The sequence below is a fragment of the Marmota monax genome, unplaced genomic scaffold (genome assembly GCF_021218885.2).
Source record: "Marmota monax isolate L192 unplaced genomic scaffold, Marmota_monax_Labrador192_F-V1.1 WCK01_AAM20220418_F8-fsc00048, whole genome shotgun sequence".
Taxonomy (NCBI): domain Eukaryota; kingdom Metazoa; phylum Chordata; class Mammalia; order Rodentia; family Sciuridae; genus Marmota; species Marmota monax.
In genome coordinates this window covers 293,306-313,233 of record NW_026694895.1, presented here as the reverse complement: position 1 = coordinate 313,233, position 19,928 = coordinate 293,306, and the positions used below count along the sequence as shown (strand labels likewise).

The 19,928-nt window shown below is 34.6% G+C and overlaps 1 protein-coding gene across 2 annotated transcripts in view; it reads right to left on the bottom strand.

Moving 5' to 3' along the window:
• Ccdc148 (coiled-coil domain containing 148) overlaps window positions 1-19,928 on the bottom strand; it is a 356,434-nt gene that overhangs the window by 221,519 nt on the left and 114,987 nt on the right. The window contains exon 2 of one of the 2 annotated variants that reach the window (XM_046426939.2): window positions 14,876-14,997. In XM_046426939.2, coding sequence (XP_046282895.2) covers window positions 14,876-14,980 — 105 coding nt within the window. In that variant the 5' untranslated portion in view covers window positions 14,981-14,997. Of the gene's footprint in view, window positions 1-14,875; window positions 14,998-19,928 lie in introns of those variants that run through there. The other variant, XM_058573466.1, reaches the window with a different exon arrangement.

The following is a 19,928-nucleotide window of genomic DNA, read 5'->3' as shown; positions in this document are numbered from 1 at the left end:
AGCTAAGTTATGGAGTCAGCCTAGGTACCTGTCAACAGATGAATGAATTAAAAAAATGTGATATATGTATATAGGTATATACGTATGTATAAGTGAACTCCTTAGTATGTACACACACACACACACACACACACATACACAATAGAGTAATTATTCAGTCATGGAGAAGAATGGAATAATTCCATTTACAGGAAAATAGATGGAATTGGAGGACACCACATTAAACAAAATAAGCCAGACTCAGAAAGACAAGTATCACGTGCTTTCTCTCATATGTGAAAACAAAATAAAAGAAGAAGGAGGAAAAACAGGAGGTAAGAAGAAAGAAAGAAGAGAAGAAGAGAAGTAGAAAAGAGACTATTGAAGAAGGGGAAAAGGTCAGGGAGGGTGGGAAGAAAGAGGAGGGCAAGAGGAGGTAGTAGGAAGGATAGATATAATTAAAACACAAAATATGCAAGTATGAAAATATCACATTGAAATCCATTGGCTTTTACAATTAATAATTAGTTAATGCATATAATAATACTAATAAGTAAAATAGCAATTATTTGAAAAAAAGTACAAAATAATGAATTCATGAAAAAAATCAGGAACCAGAAGTCTCCTGTGTGTGGTTTATTATAATTACCCAAGATAATAAAACCCAAAACAGGCATCTTGGAATACTGAAAAAACCCTTTGGACCAGAGACTAATCTTTATAAATAAACATCAGTAGCCAGTAATTTAAGTGTTAGTTAAACATATGCATGTATTTGCCAAATTCACTGGGATGTATATTCAAGATTTCTGCATTTTACTGTATGTGAATTATACCTCAATAAAGAACTACCAACATAAATATAAAGGAAAAACTATACTAAGATGCAACTTCTTATCTATCAGGCTGGAAAAGTTCATTTTTATTAGTACCTATTAGTTATATGTGACAGTGGGTTTCACTGTGTCATATTCATACATGCACATAGCATATTTTGACCACTTCCACTCCCTAGTACCTACCCTTATCCTTCTTTCCCTCTTCCCCTGCTGCCTTTCCTCTTCAATAATCATCTCCCTTCTACATTCATGTTATATTTTATATTTTCTAGATTGCACATATAAGATAAAATGTACAATACTTGTCTTTCTGAGTCTGTATTATTTTTAACATAATCTCTAATCCATCTATTTTCCTAGAAATGACATGATTTTTGTTCTTCTTTATGCTGAATAATATTTCATTGTGTATATACATTTTCTTTATACATTCTTTTATTGACAAGCACTTAGGCTGATTTTATAATTCAGTTATTGAGAATTGTGCTATAAAAAATATGGGTAGGCAGGGATTTCTATAGTATGTTGACTTTAATTCTTTTTGAATACATACTGAGACTTGGTGTAGCTGGGTCATAGAGCAATTCTATTTTTAGTTAAAAATTCAAATATTTAACAAAACATTCTGTGGCTATTGGGAAGCAGGCTCTCTCATAATGCATTCCAAATAGTGGGAATATAAAATGACACAAGAACCACAGAAGGAAATTTGGATGTGTATCACAATATTTAACATGGATATACCTGGCTAACTAGCAATCTCACTTATAGAAAAATCTCTGAAACCCGTATTTGTAAAACATAAAAAGATATATTTACAAAACTATTCATTACAGCACCATTTAAAATAAAAAAATTGAAGAACAAAAATTCCATCAATAAATATATTTGTCAAAGTAAATTAAACCTGAATCTGATCAATTCTGTAGCTATAACTACCAATTTTCTAAAAATACAAGAGAGAAAAACATGTTCAGTGACACCACCAGGATGGAATCTGCATAGCATAATTCAGACTGGGAGAAACTATAAAGAAAAACAATACAACATTTTCAAAAACTATAAATATACAATAGAATGGTGGGGGAAATCTCAAAAGTAAAAACTAATTTCAATAGATGAATTTTATTTAGATGTTCATTTGAATAAACTTTAAGAAAAAGTTGAAGGCAAGGGAAGATGGCAGAACGGAGCTGAGCAGTGAATCCAGATCTCCTCGAAATACAGAAAATAGGCAGCAAAGGAAAAGTAGAATTGAGAAGTGGGTAACAAAATAAATGCTCTAAGATTCACTATTACAGTCTGCAACCTGGAGAGACTGGAAGATAGGTTACCAGAGTAGAAAACAAACTAAAAGTCCCCTAACCTTGAACCAAACCTGTGGAGGAAAAGAGAGGAGGAGCAACAAAGAAGAAGGGAGTAGACATTCTCTTAAGGGCATCCACTTAAAAACTCTTGGAAAGACAAACAAAATTTAAAGTGTGATGGTAACAGCAGGGGCCTTAAAGTGCAAACAGCTTAAAACTAAATTGTGAAAAGAAAATTGAGTCGGGAGTCCACAGCTATTTCGTGGACCCGCTCGTCGCCCTGTTAAATCAACCTAGAGTCTTCCCACACTCAGACAACTGCAAATGAAATCAGAGGTAAATCTCCTGCAGTGGAACCTCTTAAGAAACTAGCCAGACTTTCTAGAAGGACTGTTACTTGCTGAAACCCACTCTGCCTCTCTCTCACTATGAACAAGGGAAACAAATACACTGGTAAGGATCTGTGCCAGTAAGTGTGCCTAGCCCCACTAAGCTCTGTGCAGTGACCACTTGCTCAATTCAGACAGAGGCAACAACAAGGCAGCTTTGACCCTGAACAAAGGAAAGGGGAGTCACCAGGCCCTAACCACTGACACTGAGGGAAGGAACCATGGGAAGTCTAGAGAGAGTGCCTGGGATAATGGGGTCATACCAGAGGGATGCTGCCTGAATATCCAGTGACATAGAGACCCAAGAGGAAACTACCAGAGTCTATGCAGCAGGAATGGGCAAATTCCAGCCTTAACAGGTGCAGAGCTTGAACTGTGATCACAACTGGAAAGTGACAGGGCATTGTTTGGGTACCTGGAGGACCTTCATCAGACTTAGTAAGCATAGGAAATCAACACCTGCCATTCACAACCCGGGGCAGTGGAAACTAGAGTCCAGGTGAACCACCAGAGGCCCTTCACTACAGCACTTCAGAAAGCACTGTCAGCCAGGGGAATACTTCTACACCACAGAATAGCCACAGAAAACCCATAACCAGAGTTTCTGCACTCACAGACGGCCACCTTAACTACCACAAAATGGATCCAGTGGAGGGAAGCAGGTGTGCAGAAACCCACAGCAAATACAGGGCACTTCAGAGCCTGCATCATGAACTACTGCACACAACAGAAATAGCCAACTCACAACTCTGCACTCTCCAAGCTTCTGTGCCCCTGAAACTTCAGAGAGATCTACAGCAATAGACTGATGGACATCTGCTAAATATCCAAACCCCAATGGAATCCAGACAAAAGATACAACAAGAATTTTTGTCACCATGACATAGTATTTAAACAATTCTAATACCTAATTTGATCATATAAATTACTCTTTGATATGAATAATTGTCAATCCAAGAGCCAATATCATCTCGATAGATGCGGAAAAAGCATTCGACAAAGTACAGCATCCCTTTATGTTCAAAACTCTAGAAAAACTAGGGATAACAGGAACATACCTCAATATTGTAAAAGCAATCTATGCTAAGCCTCAGGCTAGCATCATTCTGAATGGAGAAAAACTGAAGGCATTCCCTCTAAAATCTGGAACAAGACAGGGATGCCCTCTCTCTCCACTTCTCTTCAACATAGTTCTCGAAACACTGGCCAGAGCAATTAGACAGATGAAAGAAATTAAAGGCATAAAAATAGGAAAAGAAGAACTTAAATTATCACTATTTGCAGATGATATGATTCTATACCTAGCAGACCCAAAAGGCTCTACAAAGAAACTATTAGAGCTAATAAATGAATTCAGCAAAGTGGCAGGATATAAAATCAACATGCATAAATCAAAGGCATTCCTGTATATCAGCGACAAATCCTCTGAAATGGAAATGAGGACAACCACTCCATTCAAAATATCTTCAAAAAAAAATAAAATACTTGGGAATCAACCTAACAAAAGAGGTGAAAGACTTATACAATGAAAACTACAGAACCCTAAAGAGAGAAATAGAAGAAGATCTTAGAAGATGGAAAAATATACCCTGTTCATGGATAGGCAGAACTAACATCATCAAAATGGCGATATTACCAAAAGTTCTCTATAGGTTTAATGCAATGCCAATCAAAATCCCAACGGCATTTCTTGTAGAAATAGAGAAAGCAATCATGAAATTCATATGGAAAAATAAAAGACCCAGAATAGCAAAAACAATGCTAAGCAGGAAGTGTGAATCAGGCGGTATAGCGATACCAGACTTCAAACTATACTACAGAGCAATAGTAACAAAAACAGCATGGTACTGGTACCAAAACAGGCGGGTGGACCAATGGTACAGAATAGAGGACACAGAAACCAATCCACAAAACTACAACTATCTTATATTTGATAAAGGGGCTAAAAGCATGCAATGGAGGAAGGATAGCATCTTCAACAAATGGTGCTGGGAAAACTGGAAATCCATATGCAACAAAATGAAACTGAATCCCTTTCTCTCGCCATGCACAAAAGTGAATTCAAAATGGATCAAGGAGCTTGATATCAAATCAGAGACGCGCCGTCTGATAGAAGAAAAAGTTGGCTATGATCTACATACTGTGGGGTCGGGCTCCAAATTCCTCAATAGGACACCCATAGCACAAAAGTTAATAACTAGAATCAACAAATGGGACTTACTCAAACTAAAAAGTTTTTTCTCAGCAAAAGAAACAATAAGAGAGGTAAATAGGGAGCCTACACCCTGGGAACAAATCTTTACTCCTCACACTTCAGATAGAGCCCTAATATCCAGAGTATACAAAGAACTCAAAAAATTAGACAATAAGAGAACAAACAACCCAATCAACAAATGGGCCAAGGACCTGAACAGACACTTCACAGAGGAGGACATACAGTCAATCAACAAGTACATGAAAAAATGCTCACCATCTCTAGCTGTCAGAGAAATGCAAATCAAAACCACCCTAAGATAGCATCTCACTCCAGTAAGATTGGCAGCCATTATGAAGTCAAACAACAACAAGTGCTGGCGAGGATGTGGGGAAAAGGGTACACTTGTACATTGCTGGTGGGACTGCAGATTGGTGCAGCCAATTTGGAAAGCAGTATGGAGATTTCTTGGAAAGCTGGGAATGGAGCCACCATTTGACCCAGCTATTCCCCTTCTTGGTCTATTCCCTAAAGACCTAAAAAGAGCATGCTACAGGGACACTGCTACATCGATGTTCATAGCAGCACAGTTCACAATAGCAAGACTGTGGAACCAACCTAGATGCCCTTCAATAGATGAATGGATAAAAAAAATGTGGCATTTATACACAATGGAGTATTACTCTGCATTAAAAAATGACAAAATCATAGAATTTACAGGGAAATGGATGGCATTAGAGCAGATTATGCTAAGTGAAGCTAGCCAATCCCTAAAAAACAAATGCCAAATGTCTTCTTTGATATAAGGAGAGTAACTAAGAACAGAGTAGGGACGAAGAGCAGGAGAAGAAGATTAACATTTAACAGGGATGAGAGGTGGGAGGGAAAGGGAGAGAGAAGGGAAATTGCATGGTAATGGAAGGAGACCCTCAGGGTTATACAGTGGAGGGGGTAGAGAGAGAGGAGGGGAGGGAAGGGGAGAGGTGGGGAGGGTGGAGGATGGGAAAGGCAGCGGAGCACAACAGACACTAGTATGGCAATTTGTAAATCAATGGATGTGTAACTGATGTGATTCTGCAATCTGTGTATGGGGTGACGGTGGGAGTTCATAACCCACTTGAATCAAAGTGTGGAATATGATATGTCAAGAAATTTGTAATGTTTTGAACAACCCACAATAAAAAATTAAAAAAAAAATTTTTGTCACCGTGACATAGTATTTAAACAATTCTAATACCTAATTTGATCATATAAATTACTCTTTGATATGAATAATTGTCAATCCAAGAGCCAATATTGTACCTTCAACTCATTTGAATGTATTTCATCTAATAGTTTAAAGCATTAATTGGAATCAGTCTTCTTGTTTTCTTAGCTCTAGTTTATATTTCTTTCTCTTATGCCCTACTCATCCTCTTGCATTATCCTCTACTGCTGCAAATACCACCCATTCATCTATTTCTCCTTTCTACCTTGGTATAAATTCTCCTTTTATAGCCTCCCCTTCCTTCTCTCCCCCCTTCCCTCCCTCTTTTTCCCTCTCCTATTTGTCCAATTTTTTTTCCTCCCCCTTTTAGCCCTCACTTAAGATTATAGCAAGTTTACTAAATTTAACAACTAATGTTTTGACCTATTACAGAACTTTATTATAGGTTTATACCTGAATTTGAAGAAATGCAGAGAACAATTGAAACAAGTTTTTGTGTCTTGTAAGGTTGAATAGATCAAGGATTGGCCCGGAAGTGATTATTGTAAATAGGGCTCAGTGCATCTCTTAAAATAGTGTTGATATTCAGATCATAAGAGGTCAGAGATTGACTTAAAATACCATTTTCTGGATATTTACCAAACCAAGACTCTTAAGAAAAAGAAGTCAGAACTATACCAGTAGATGGGAAGACATAAAAACAATATGAAAAAAAAAAGAGAAAAACCATAACAAACAGCCCATAGTGATTCAACAACAGAGTTCATTGACTCCACAATGGAGGAAATGTCAGAGAAGGAATTTAAAAAGTTCATAGTTAAACTGTTCTATGAGATAAAAGAAGATATAAAGACTGAAATCAGAGAAAATACAAGAAGAAAAAGATCACTTCAATAAAATAATAGAGATTCTGAAAAAGAATCAAACAGAAATTCTCAAAATGAAGGAATCAATAAACTAAATTACAAATTCAGTGCATTATCAAGAGATACTCAAAATAGCAGATTAGAGAAGGTCACTTTCCTGTTGCTGTAAGGTGTGAAACCAAGAATTCAGACATGCAGCTTTTCAGCAAGATGAGAAAGGGGAAACTTTCTTGGAATTTACTTTGGACATTCAAAGCAGATCAGGGACTCAGGTGGTTGGATATTACAAAGAAGAATTCCCTAGCACTGCTGCCACCAGCAGTGTGCTGCTGGGTGTGATCTCCCCTGTGCAAAAATAGTGGAGCCATACATCAATTAAAGGAACCCCATTTTTAGGAGGTCTGAGATGTGTCTAGATATGGAGAGATCAGAGATCAAAGACACTGATCAACTAATTTGAAAGGTGTTCTGCAGAACATTATTGCATGGAAAAAAGCTACCATCTCTCCTAGATACCAGCAAAATCAGAGGAAGGAACCATTTTGCAGCTCCAGCATGGGATAATGGCAGCTGGGGAATCCAAATCCTGACAACTGTGCCTAACTTGAAAAACAGGTTTGGCAAACCCACAGTGCACAGCACCATGTGTGTACAGGTGACCAGAAACAAATCAAACATGGATAGAGGTTTATACATGGGGAATACTGGTCAGGGAAATCTGCATAGCATCCTCCATCACTCTCCACTTGAAAGATTGGCTGCTGAAAGATCAGCTGGAAGAGATACGCCTGGATGAGAATTTGGAAGGGCTGGGGAGGAATTGATTGCACTTGGAGTTTCAATCTGAGAGTCTAAAAAACATGAAATTCACAAGTTACTGAAGAGAACAAGAGTTGGCCTCTCTACCGCACAAGTGAAACCCAGAGTTTTTTCATTCACATGGATTTCATAAACAAGTAGGGGTTTCCATCCTCATATCAGATGAAGTGGACTTCAAATCAAAATTAATCAGCAGGGACAAAAAAAGTTCATTTCATACTTCTTAAGGGAACTATACACCAACACAACATAACAATCATAAACATTTATGCCCCAAACAAAGGAGCATCTACATTCAAGAAAAATACCCTCTCAATTTCAAGAATTAAAGAGATCAAACACAATAATAGTGAGTGACTTTAACATGCCTTTCTCATCACTTGGTGGATCTTCCAAACAAAAACTAAATAAAGAAGCTATAGGACTAAGAAACAGAATTACTGATTCAGACTTAACAGACGTATATAGAATATATCATCCATCAATGCCTAAATACACTTTCTTCTCACCAGCACAAGGATCTTTCTCTAAAATAAATCATATCTTAAGCCACAAAGAAACTTTTAGCAAATAAAAAAATTGAGATAATACCTTGTATTCTATCATATCATAATGTAATGAAATTATAAATCAATGATAAAATAAAAAGAGATGCTACTCTAACAAATGGAGGCTAAATATACTATTGAATGACCAATGGATAGCAGACGAAATCGGGGATGAAATAAAAAAATACTTAGAGGTAAATGAGAATAGCAATACACATATCAAAATCTCTGAACACAATGAAGGCAGTGCTAAGAGGAAAGTTCATTACATTAAGCTCATTTTCATTAAAAGAACTGAAAGCCAACAAATAAATAGCCTAATATTACATCTCAAAGCCCTAGAAAAAGAAGAACAAATCAACACCAAAACAGTAGAAGAAAAGAAATAATTAAAATCAGAGCTGAAATCAAAGAAATTGAGACAAAAGAAACAATCTAAAACAACTGACAAAACAAAAAGTTGGTTCTTTAAAAAAAATCACAATACCAGACCTTAAATTATACTACAGAGTTATAAACAAAAATGGCATGGTATTGGCACAAAAACAGACATGAAGACCAATGGAACAGAATAGAAGACACAGTTACAAACCCACAAAACTGCAATTATCTCATACTAGACAAAGGTGCCAAAAACATACACTGGAGAAAAGATAGCCCCTTCAACAAATGGTGCTGGGAAAACTGGGAATCCATATGTGGTAGAATGAAATTGAACCCCTCTCATCCTGCACAAAACTCAACACACAGTGGACCAAAGACCTACTAGGAATTACACCAGAAGTCTGCAATTGCTAGAAGAAAATGTAGGTCCAGCACTCCAACACATCAGCCGAGGAACTGAATTCCTTAATAAAGCTTCTAAAGCACAAGAAATAAAATTTTTAAAAAATCAATAAATGGGATGACATCAAATTAAAATCTTCTTCACAGCAAAGGAACCCATCAAGAGTTCAAAGAGAGAGCCAATATAATGGGAGAAGATCTTTGTCACCTGCTCCTCAGATCAGGCATTGATATCCAGGTTAAGCAAAGAACTCAAAACTTTAATACCAAAACAACAAATGACCCAACCAACAAATGGTCAAAGGAACTGGATAGATACTTCTCAAAATAAGAACTACAAATGGTCAACAAATATATGAAAAATGTTCAACATCTCTAGCAATTAGAGAAATGCAAATTAAAACTACATTGATATTTCATCTCAATGCAGTCAGGATGGCAATTATCAAGGATACAATTACAATAAATGTTGGCAAGGATGTAGAGAAAAGGGTTCACTCATACATTGCTGATAAGACTACAAATTAGTGCAACCACTCTGAAAAGCAGTGTGGAATGAAACCACCATATGACCCAGTTCCCCACTCCTCAATATATATCCAAAGGATTTAAACTCAGTGTACTACAGTGATGTGGTAATATCAATGTTTATAGCAACACAATTCACAATAGCCAATCTATGGAACCAACATAGGTACCATTCAACAGATGAATGGATAAATAAAATATGATATATATATACACACATACATACACACAATGAAATATTACTTAGCCATAAAGAATAATGATTTTTATTTTTATTGCATTTGTCAGTAAGTGGATGGAACTGGAGACTATCAAGCTAAGTGAAATAGTTAGTCCCCAAAAGTCATAGGTCAAATATTTTCTCTGATTTGCAGAAGTTAATCCAAAGTGAGGATGGGGAATTTAAAAACAAAAAGAATAAAAGAAAGATCACTGGAGTAGACAAAAGGGAATGAAGCAAAGGTAAGAGGGATAGAATAGAGAAAGAATGAATTTGGCCTAACTTTACTATGTACATATATGAATATACAACAGTGAATCATCATCATGTACATCCACAAGACACTAATTTAAAAAAACCTATAAGTGTTGGCAAGGATGTGGGGAAAAAGGTATATTCATACATTGCTGGTGGGACTGCAAATTGGTGCAGCCAATATGGAAAGCAGTATGGAGATTCCTTGGAAAACTGGGAATGGAACCACCATTTGACCCAGCTATCCCTCTCCTCAGTCTATACCCAAAGGACTTAAAAACAGCATACTACAGGGACACAGCCACATCAATGTTTATAGAAGCACAATTCACAATAGCTAAACTGTGGAACCAACATAGATGCCCTTCAGTAGATGAATGGATAAAAAAATGTGGCATTTATATACAATGGAATATTATTCAGCAATAAAAGAGAATAACATCATGGCATTTGCAGGTAATGGATGGAGTTGGAGAAGATAATGCTAAGTGAAGTTAGCCAATTCCAAAAAACCAAATGCTGAATGTTTTATATAAGGAGGCTGATTCATAGTGGAGTAGGGAGGGGGAGCATGGAAGGAATAGATGAACTCTAGATAGAGCAGAGGGGTGGGAGGGAAAAGGAGGGGGCAGGGGTTAGCAATGATGGTGGAATGTGATGGATATCATTATCCAAAGTACATGTATGAAGACACAAATGGGTGTGAATATACTTTGTAAATAATCAGAGATATGAAAAAATGTGTTCGATATGTGTAATATGAATTGTAATGCATTCCACTGTCATTTATTTTTAAAAAATTAAAAATACCTATAAGTAAATATCACAAAGATCAGTAAAGGCAAGGGAACAGGAGGAGGGAAGAGAGGAGGGAAAGGGAAACTAAATTAGAACAAATTATATTCCATGCTTTTATAATAATGCCAAAATTAATTCTGTTTCATACATAACTGCAAAGAACAAATCAAAAAGTTTCTGAGACAATCAGGCAAATTTAACATTCACTAGATATTTGAAATTATTGAGACATTAATATTTATATGTGTGTGGTACTATAGGGCTTTTTATGTTCTGGTATTTTAGATTTACATGCTGAGATATTTACAGGTGAAATATTATGATGTCTAAAATTTGCTTAAAAACAATCTGGTGCAGGGGATTACAGAGAAAACAGTAGCGAAAAGTTGATAATTATTGAAGCTAGATGATTCTACATAGAGATCATTATACCATTTAAACTTATATTTCATATTTATAATTTTTATAAATTTTAAAAAAGAATTAATAAAAGGAAACTTGGGCAAGAAGAAATATTCATTCTTGTTAAGAAAAGAATTCAACCAAAAATAATAATGAAGATCCCTTTTATACTTACTAAATTGGGAATGAATAGTTATCTACAGTGTATGAAAAATTGGTCTCGTTTTCAACCCAAATCTACTCTAGGGTTTTAGTCCAAATCTATTCTACGGCTTCCACCTTTGAAAGATTCAATGTTTGTGTTATGGTTGGCTATGAGGTGGACCCCAAAAGCACATGTGTGAGGCAATGCAGGAAGCATTAGAGGTGAAAAGATTGGATGATGAGTGTTTTAACCTAATCAGTATATTAATCCCTTATTAGAGATTAACTGAGTGGTAACTGAAGGCAAATAGGATATGGCTGGAGGAGGTGGGCATTAAGGATGTGTCTTTTAGGTATATATTTTGGATCTGGTAAGTGGAGTCTGTCTGTGCTTACTGATCATGTCCTGAGCCACTTTCCTCTACCTTTCCACTATGATGTTCTGCCTCACTTTAAACCCCAAGGAATGGAGAAGGCCATCTACAGACTGAGACCTCTGAAACCATGAGTCCCCCAAATAAACTTTTCTTTCTCTTATTGTTCTTGTCAGGTATTTTAGTCACAGCAGCAAAAAGGCTGACTAAAACAGTGCACCTCATTGTCTCATCTAGCATCCAAAAATTGATTGTGGTCAACGACACAGTGATTTTATAGATGACCATCAATTCTAATCAGCCCAACATTGTCAGTAATACAAGAGGCAAATAGCTAATTATTCTAATATAACCTGAAGCAACAATCTCTCTATGTGCTTTAAATTTCAACATTTTATCACTCCATCTTAATATATCTATGTTGCCAAAATAAAATGCTATAATAATTAATGTGCTACAACTGTTAATTTTGTGCATTAAAAATGTGCATATATAAAAAGGAAAACAAGTTGATTAATTAATACAAGGATTAAGACAGAATGTATTAGCTATGAACATTTGGATGAATCACATTTTCTTTCTGAGTCAATACCTTTTATAAAAGTTCAATAATAAAATAAGAAAGAATAACAGATAATATTGTAATTATAATTCTACTTAGTATACTGTTTGATACATTAGCATCCATAACATTAAAATATAAACTTCTAAGAGTTTTATTTAACTTCCAATTATTTAATTCTGTTTAAGCCATGAGTCTTTCAAGGAAGTGCTCTCATCTTAAAAATAAATTAAAAGCAGAAGGTCACTTGCTACCTGTAAGCTAAATGAGAAGGCTAAACTTGGAAAATCAGATATAACAACATTTCTAATACATCTTTCTTAATCCAGATATAGTGAAAAACAAAAACTATATGAAGAAAAAAAGTGTTAGAACATTATGAGGTATCCAGGACACCTTTTGTTCTTCCTATCCACAAAGCAAAACAATAGAAAACACAAAGATGCTTTAAAGGAAAATTTCTTTTCATTATTAATCTATGAATAATAAAAAACCTAAACAAAAACTTATCAAAATGATTACTACTGACAGTGATTGAAGACAAGAAATTTTTGAGGTTTTCCAAGATATGAATCCATGTACAAAGTTTTCTAGAACATAATGGAATTAAAAAGCTTTTTCTGAATTATATTCCAGTATGAACAGAAAGCTAGTGATGCTATCTAAAATGCCAGTTGAAAGGAGCATCTGTTTAACTTCAAAAACATTCAATACTGTAGCCAGAGATGCAGTCTAGCAGCTGACAGTGATGAAAAATTAGTTCTTCCTAGGTTTTAAAAAACCACAATAAATAATTAAAAATCTTAAATATATTTACTCTTTGATAGTAAGTCAAAGATATATTTATTTGCCTTGACAAAAAAAAAACTGACTTTAGACACTCAACCTTTATACATTCAACCAAATGCCTTTTTTGGTACATCTCAGAGAGATAAATAGATGGATGAATAATATTAGGAATATACAGGTACATATTCCAACATTGAGAAAGGTATGAAGATTATGTGTTGGTATCAATAAAATTAAAACAATACCTTGGAAAAGAAATTTGGTAATAGATCTCAAAAACACTAAAAAAAAAATAATCATACCTTTTGGCTCAAACATCCCAATGATGGGAATTTATCCCATGGGGGTAGACCATTCTAAAATACTGAAAAATCTCTGTGCATGACGATTTTTGTAGTAGAAGGAAGACTAACATCACAAATTGGATATAACCTAAATACCAAAAATATCAAGTCCTGGTAATGCATGCATCTTTTTCTATTTGGAATACAATGCTTGTCACTTCTGTATTTGCTTAGTGAATTCTAATTGACCTTGAGCTCTCAATGTCAATTCCTCAGAAAGACCTTTCCTAATCACCCAATCAGGATCAAATCCTTCATTATACATGGGTCAACGTGTTTTTATTGCAGTTTACACTTAATGTAATTTTTTTTCCTGACTTACTTAATAAGCACTATCATCCCTGTCCCAGCAGACAGTACACTCCATGAGGGTAAGGGTTGTGTTGTTCACTATTGTATTTTCAAGGTAATTGGTAGGCACATCAAAATATTTTTGACTGATATAACAAGATAACAAATAATACATAGATGATGTGATAAAATGTTAAGAGAAGAGCTATATAGAATTTCAGATCTGTGTTTATCACAAAAGAAAATAAAATACATATTAAATATTTATGTTTAATATGTATTTTATTTATATATGTGTTTATGTATGCAGTATGTATACAACATCTCAGAATGGAAGTCTAGTTTGAAAATAGATTTATTAGGAAGATAGTTATGTGACTTTATCTATTAAATTTATTTGTACTCATAACGTAATGTTATTTTAAATTTATATATAAATCAAACAAATAATACCTTAGTTTTTAAGTAGTCACCTTAGTTTGAAGAGATATTGCTCATGGATATATTTCCCTAGAATAGATATCAAATATGCTTTTGGAATCATGGTTGCCTTTTTAAAAAAGATATTAATGATAAAATGTCATACAAAACTAACAAATACAAAAACTTTAATTGCAAATGGAAACTTGTAAATTAATGTACTGCTTCACCAAACCAGTTTTTCAAAGAATCCTAGCAATGAAAATAACATTTTTAGTGAATGTTGCACAAGAAAAAATATACTTCATTAATAATCCTAACTATCCGTGATCCTAAAATACTACATATAATTATTTGTACATAGACCCCCTTTCAAATTTAGTTCAGGTTGATCTTTTCTAGTCCTGGAACATATATTTGAACAAAAAAAAATTCTGTGGGCACATTTATATAATATTGGAAAGGAAACTTTAAATCAGTTAATAATCCATGGCTGACACTTTCTAGCCAGCTTTACTTTTCAGACTAAGTTGGAAATTGTTGAAAGCTAATGAAATAACTATGTTTCCAAAGCAAATTTGAATTCAGTCCTCATAGGTTTGAACACTAAAAAAGTAACACATGTAAACTATATAACAGTGTCAGAGAACATTCAATAAATGTTAGCTGCTGTTCACTATTATTAATAGTTGGGAGACTCTAAAAACCATTTGTACAGACACTTAGTTTTGCATTTGCAATGTAAATAATATTATACTTCTTTATAATTCAATTTTACCAAACTAGAAAAACACATACACATAAAACTTCTAACCTTTAGTTCTGTAGAAGCAGAAGCTAACTTTTTTGCTTCAGTTAAAGCCCGCAATTGTTGATAGTCTACTGGCTTGTACATGGTGCTTCTCATCCTATTTTTCATACGGAATACCAGATTATCTATTTTTTTATAAAAAGAGAAAAGAACAAAGAAAAGTATCATGTTATTGAACAGGAAAATGTGAACTTCAGATCTCATTTTAAAGTATTTTTAAAGTATTTTATATATATATATATGTATAATATGTTACAATGTTCATAATATATTTTAACCTCTATTTTAAGAAACTCTTAGAATATAGCCACTATATTCCTTGCTCAATGTTACTTCAAAGAGCATTAAAGGAACAATTCTATATGTTAATATATTATGGACCAACAAACATTATAAGCCAAGTATGAGAAATGTTAAGTCACTCTTTTTATTTAAAATGTGTTAAGGGGCTGGGGTTGTGGCTCAGTGGTAGAGCGCTTGCCTAGCATGTGCAAGGCCCTGGGTTCGATCCTCAGCACTACATAAAAACAAATAAAATAAAGGTATTGATAACTACAACTAAAAAATAAATATTTAAAAAAATAAAATGTGTTACGTACCAACTGTAAGTATCACATCTTTATTAATAAAATTACATATATAGTTTTCAAGTCATATATGCATTTCTAGATTTAATAAGTAGAAATAATTTAATTAAATTTGAAAAAAAGGTTGAAATTAAAAACCAAATTTTAATAGGTCAAATAAGATCATAATCATGCAAAATATTTGGATATTCTATACTCAAATATATACAAGATCCTGGTTTAGTACATTAACCTTTTTTGATAAAGCAAAACATAAGTAGAAAATGCTCTAAATCCAACTAGCATAAAGTATAATAGTTTAAGTGATTCAAACAAAAAATGTACTCTCATCTCAAATATGTGAATAATTAATAAGTAGGATTTACTTAAGAAATCATGGACTATATGACTGACTATAGGAGGTTACCAAGTGATTTCAGGACAAGTACAGAGGAGAGCAAATTTGTATTAGCCGCTATGGAAGATTAAAATAAACCCTTAATAAGGTCAATCATTCAATGTAATCAGAGAATGAGCTTTTATATATTGAAGATTTGGAAATAAACATGCCAATTTTATATTGTTTCAAAAGTGCATAGTCCACTATAAATCATAAAACAGGAGTTGAAAATTTAAAAAAAATATCTGAGCTAGCATTTCTCTGAATTGTCATGAATGGTCAATCTCTATTATTCATGTTTTCCATATCTGTCAAGGAAACAAGAGTTTAAGTTTTGCAATGTTTTTTTCCATGTTTTCTTTTATTAGTGAATAATACATAACAGTTGGAGTCATTTTGACAAAATCATACATGCATGGAATTTGACTTTCTCCATTTCAGTCCCTGGTGCCGCTCACCTTACCTTCCCCTCCTCCCTCTGCCTATTCTGCTTCTTTTACTCTCTTGCTCTTCCTTTCACTTATTTATTTATTTTTGATGGATGCTTTATATATATATATATATATATATATATATATATATATACTGTATATCTATATACATATATATATATAATATAGAATTCACTGTTGTATATTTATAAATGCATACAGCATGATTTTTTCAAATTCATTTCACATTTCCTCCCCTTTTTCATCCCTTCTTCCTCCCTCAAGATCTCTTCTTTCTATTCTGTGTTATTTTTAAAATGCTTTTAAAGATGTGTTAATTGAACTGCATTCAAAAGTGAGGCTCAGCCAGGTGTGGTGGTGCTCCCCTGTAATCCCAGCAGCTCAGGAGGCTGAGGCAGGAAGATAGTGAGTTCAAAGCCAACCTCAGCAATTTATTGAGGCCCTAAGTAATTCAGTAAGACCTTATCTCTAAGTAAAATATAAAAAAGGACTGAGGATGTGGCTCATTGGTTAAGTACCCTTGGATTCACTCCCCAGTACCAAAAAGAAAAAAAGAAAAGAAAAAAAAAGTGAGGCCCAGAACTGGGTGGGTGTCACAACTCTTTTCTAATTCATTAAAATTTGCTTTCCCTGCCCCTAGAAGCTCCCTTCACTAATGTTTTTCTTCTGTGCCATTCTTGCTCTTGGTCACTCCTTCTAATCTTTTCCTCCTTAATTCTCCTTTATTGGATTGTCTCAACTGATAACTATTTGATGATTAGAAAATTGCGTATGTTTCATCTTGAGTTCCCGGGGAGAAAGAAACTATAAATTGAAGAATAAATTACTCATTACTGCTATTTCCAGTAACATAGCAGTATTTGTGGTGGATATGGAGATGAACCAGGAAGATTTCCCTCCCAGAAACGACTCGATGACTGGTTTTGGGGAGTGTGGTCTTCAGACAATCTCCAGCTGTCACCTCCTTCGGGGTTGGACTCAGCTATAGAGAACAGCCTAGTCCAAAGGCATACCCTTTCTGGGACAGACAATACCCTTTGAGTGAGCAAGGCAGGGTATAAATCAAGTTGGGGCCAACATGGGACACTCTGATGGGAAACATTTGTTCAATAGCTTCCTGCTGGGTTAGTCTAAACATTGTTGGACCTGCATTGGAGTTGACTTCTTCATCTGCCCAATCCTGCCTTCTCCTCCTTCCTTTCATAGGTATGGGTCCCTGATAAATATTTTACACCCCCAAATCTCCCTCAGCATTTATTTCCTGACAACCCAACCTGCAATATAACACTGAACTGAGGCAACATCTTTCTCGGAACACATTGCCTCCAGGGCAAACAGATTGGTCAGGTGGCTCTTTAAATAACTGTACCCTCTATTCATAAAATTTTGTTCCATATCTACTAGACGGAACTACCCATATATAATGGTCTTTGCAATAACCTAAACCTTCTTTAATGAAAGAGAATGTAGCAAAGATCCTTGGTTTTTGAAAACTCTGCTACAATACCATGGATTCTGTTAACCATATATTAGCTTTAGGAATACAGAGATAAATTCTGGTGTATAATTTCTACAGGGTCTCTTCTCAAGAAAGTCTTGTTTAAAACTTTAATAACATTGGCAATCCACCCTGGAGGCTGGTTTATACGCATACGCAAACCTTATCCATTAAAATTATTCATTCAAAATACACAGTCTATCCACTTTAACCACCTCTGTATGACTCAAGCCACCTCCTGCTTGGGTTTAGAAGCAGTTCCACTTTGTACCTGCCAAGCCCATTCTCTGCACAAGTAACCTCGTAATGACTCTAATCTGACCTTACTTGAAGTCCTTCAATGGTTTCCCACTACCATTTTAAAATAGTCCCAAACTCTTCTATTTTTTATTTTTTTATTTTAGCCATATGTTTTTATTAATACTTATGTACATTTTTATGCATGTATATAAATACTTCTCATTTACATATTTATAATTTTATACTTTTGCTCTTTCAAAACCCTCTAGTATAAATTTAATACATTTTTGATTGGTACCTAGTACACAACTAAAATTAGATGACGTAATATTCTCTTAGTTGACAAGTTTTCCTATCTGGGAGTAATAAATATCCTTCTAGATGAAGTCTTGGAACAAATAAGAACATACGATCATAATGATTAATTTACAGCTTTATAATATGAGTACTGCTTGATCACTGTGAAAAAAGAGAAAAATTGAAGAATAAATTGATAATCACCTATATTTTTAGCAAAGAGATTATTTTACTTTTTTATTAGTTCATTTTAGTTATACATAATAATGTAGTTCATACTGGAATAATTGAACAAGCATGGAACAAAACTTGCTCCAATCAGTCCCTGGTAATTCCCCCTTCTCTCTCTTCCTTCCTCCCCTATTTCCTTTTCTCTATTTTAATGATCTTACTTCTATTTATTTATAGGTTTTTAAAAATCAGTGCATAATAGATATACATAAAGGTGAAATTTACTGTCACACACACACACACACACACACACACACACGAAAGTTTGGTCAGATTCATTCCACTGTTCCTGCCTTTTCCATTTCTCCTTTCACCCCCTCAATTCCTTATGGAGATTCCTCAGAAAACTTGGAATGGAACCACCATTTGACCCAGCTATCCCACTCCTCAGTCTATAGCCAAAGAACTTAAAAACAGCATACTACAGTAACACAGTTACATCAATATTTATAGCAGCTCAATTCACAATAACTATACTGTGGAACCAACCTAGGTACTCTTCATTAGATGAATTAATGAAGAAACTGAGATATATATATGCAATGGAATATTACCCAGCATTAAAAGAGAATAAAATTTTGGCATTTGCAGGTAAATGGATGGAGTTGGAGAATAGCATGCTAAGTAAAGTAAGCCAATCCCAAAAAACCAAAGGCCAAATGCTCTCTCTGATAAGAGGATGCCAATCCATAATGGGTGGGGGCAAAGGAAAAATGGAGGAACTTTGGGCAAAGAAGAGGGAAGGGTGGGGAGGGGGTATAGGGGCAGGAAAGATGGTGGAATGAGATGGATATCATTACCCTAGGTACATGTATGACTTCACATATGGTGCAACACTACATCGTGTACAACCAGAGAAGTGAAAAGGTGTGCTGCAATTGTGTACAATGAATCAAAATGCATTCTGCTGTCATACATACCTAATTAAAATTAATTAATTAATTTTTTAAAAAGTACCCTAAAAATAAAATCAATTTTCTTTTTATACTCCACTGATTACTGATCTCACTTAGATTCTTATGGAATCTGCCCATCCCACCCCAACTTTTTTCTTTCTTTATTTCTTTCTTTTTCTTTTCCCATCCCTCCTTAATTTGGTCTAGTTTTTATATATGAAAGAAAATATTTAACCCCTGATTTTTTGAGTCTGGCTTATTTCACTTAGCATGATGTGCTCCAGTTCCATCCATTTACTAGCAAATGCCATAATTTCAATCTTCTTTATGGCTGAGTAAAACTCCATTTTGTGTATATACTGCATTGTTTTTTAAACCATTCATCTGTTGACAGGCACCTGAGCTGGTTCCATAGCTTGGTTACTGTGAATTGTGCTGCTGTGACTGATTTTAGATTTTTTGGAAATATACCAAGG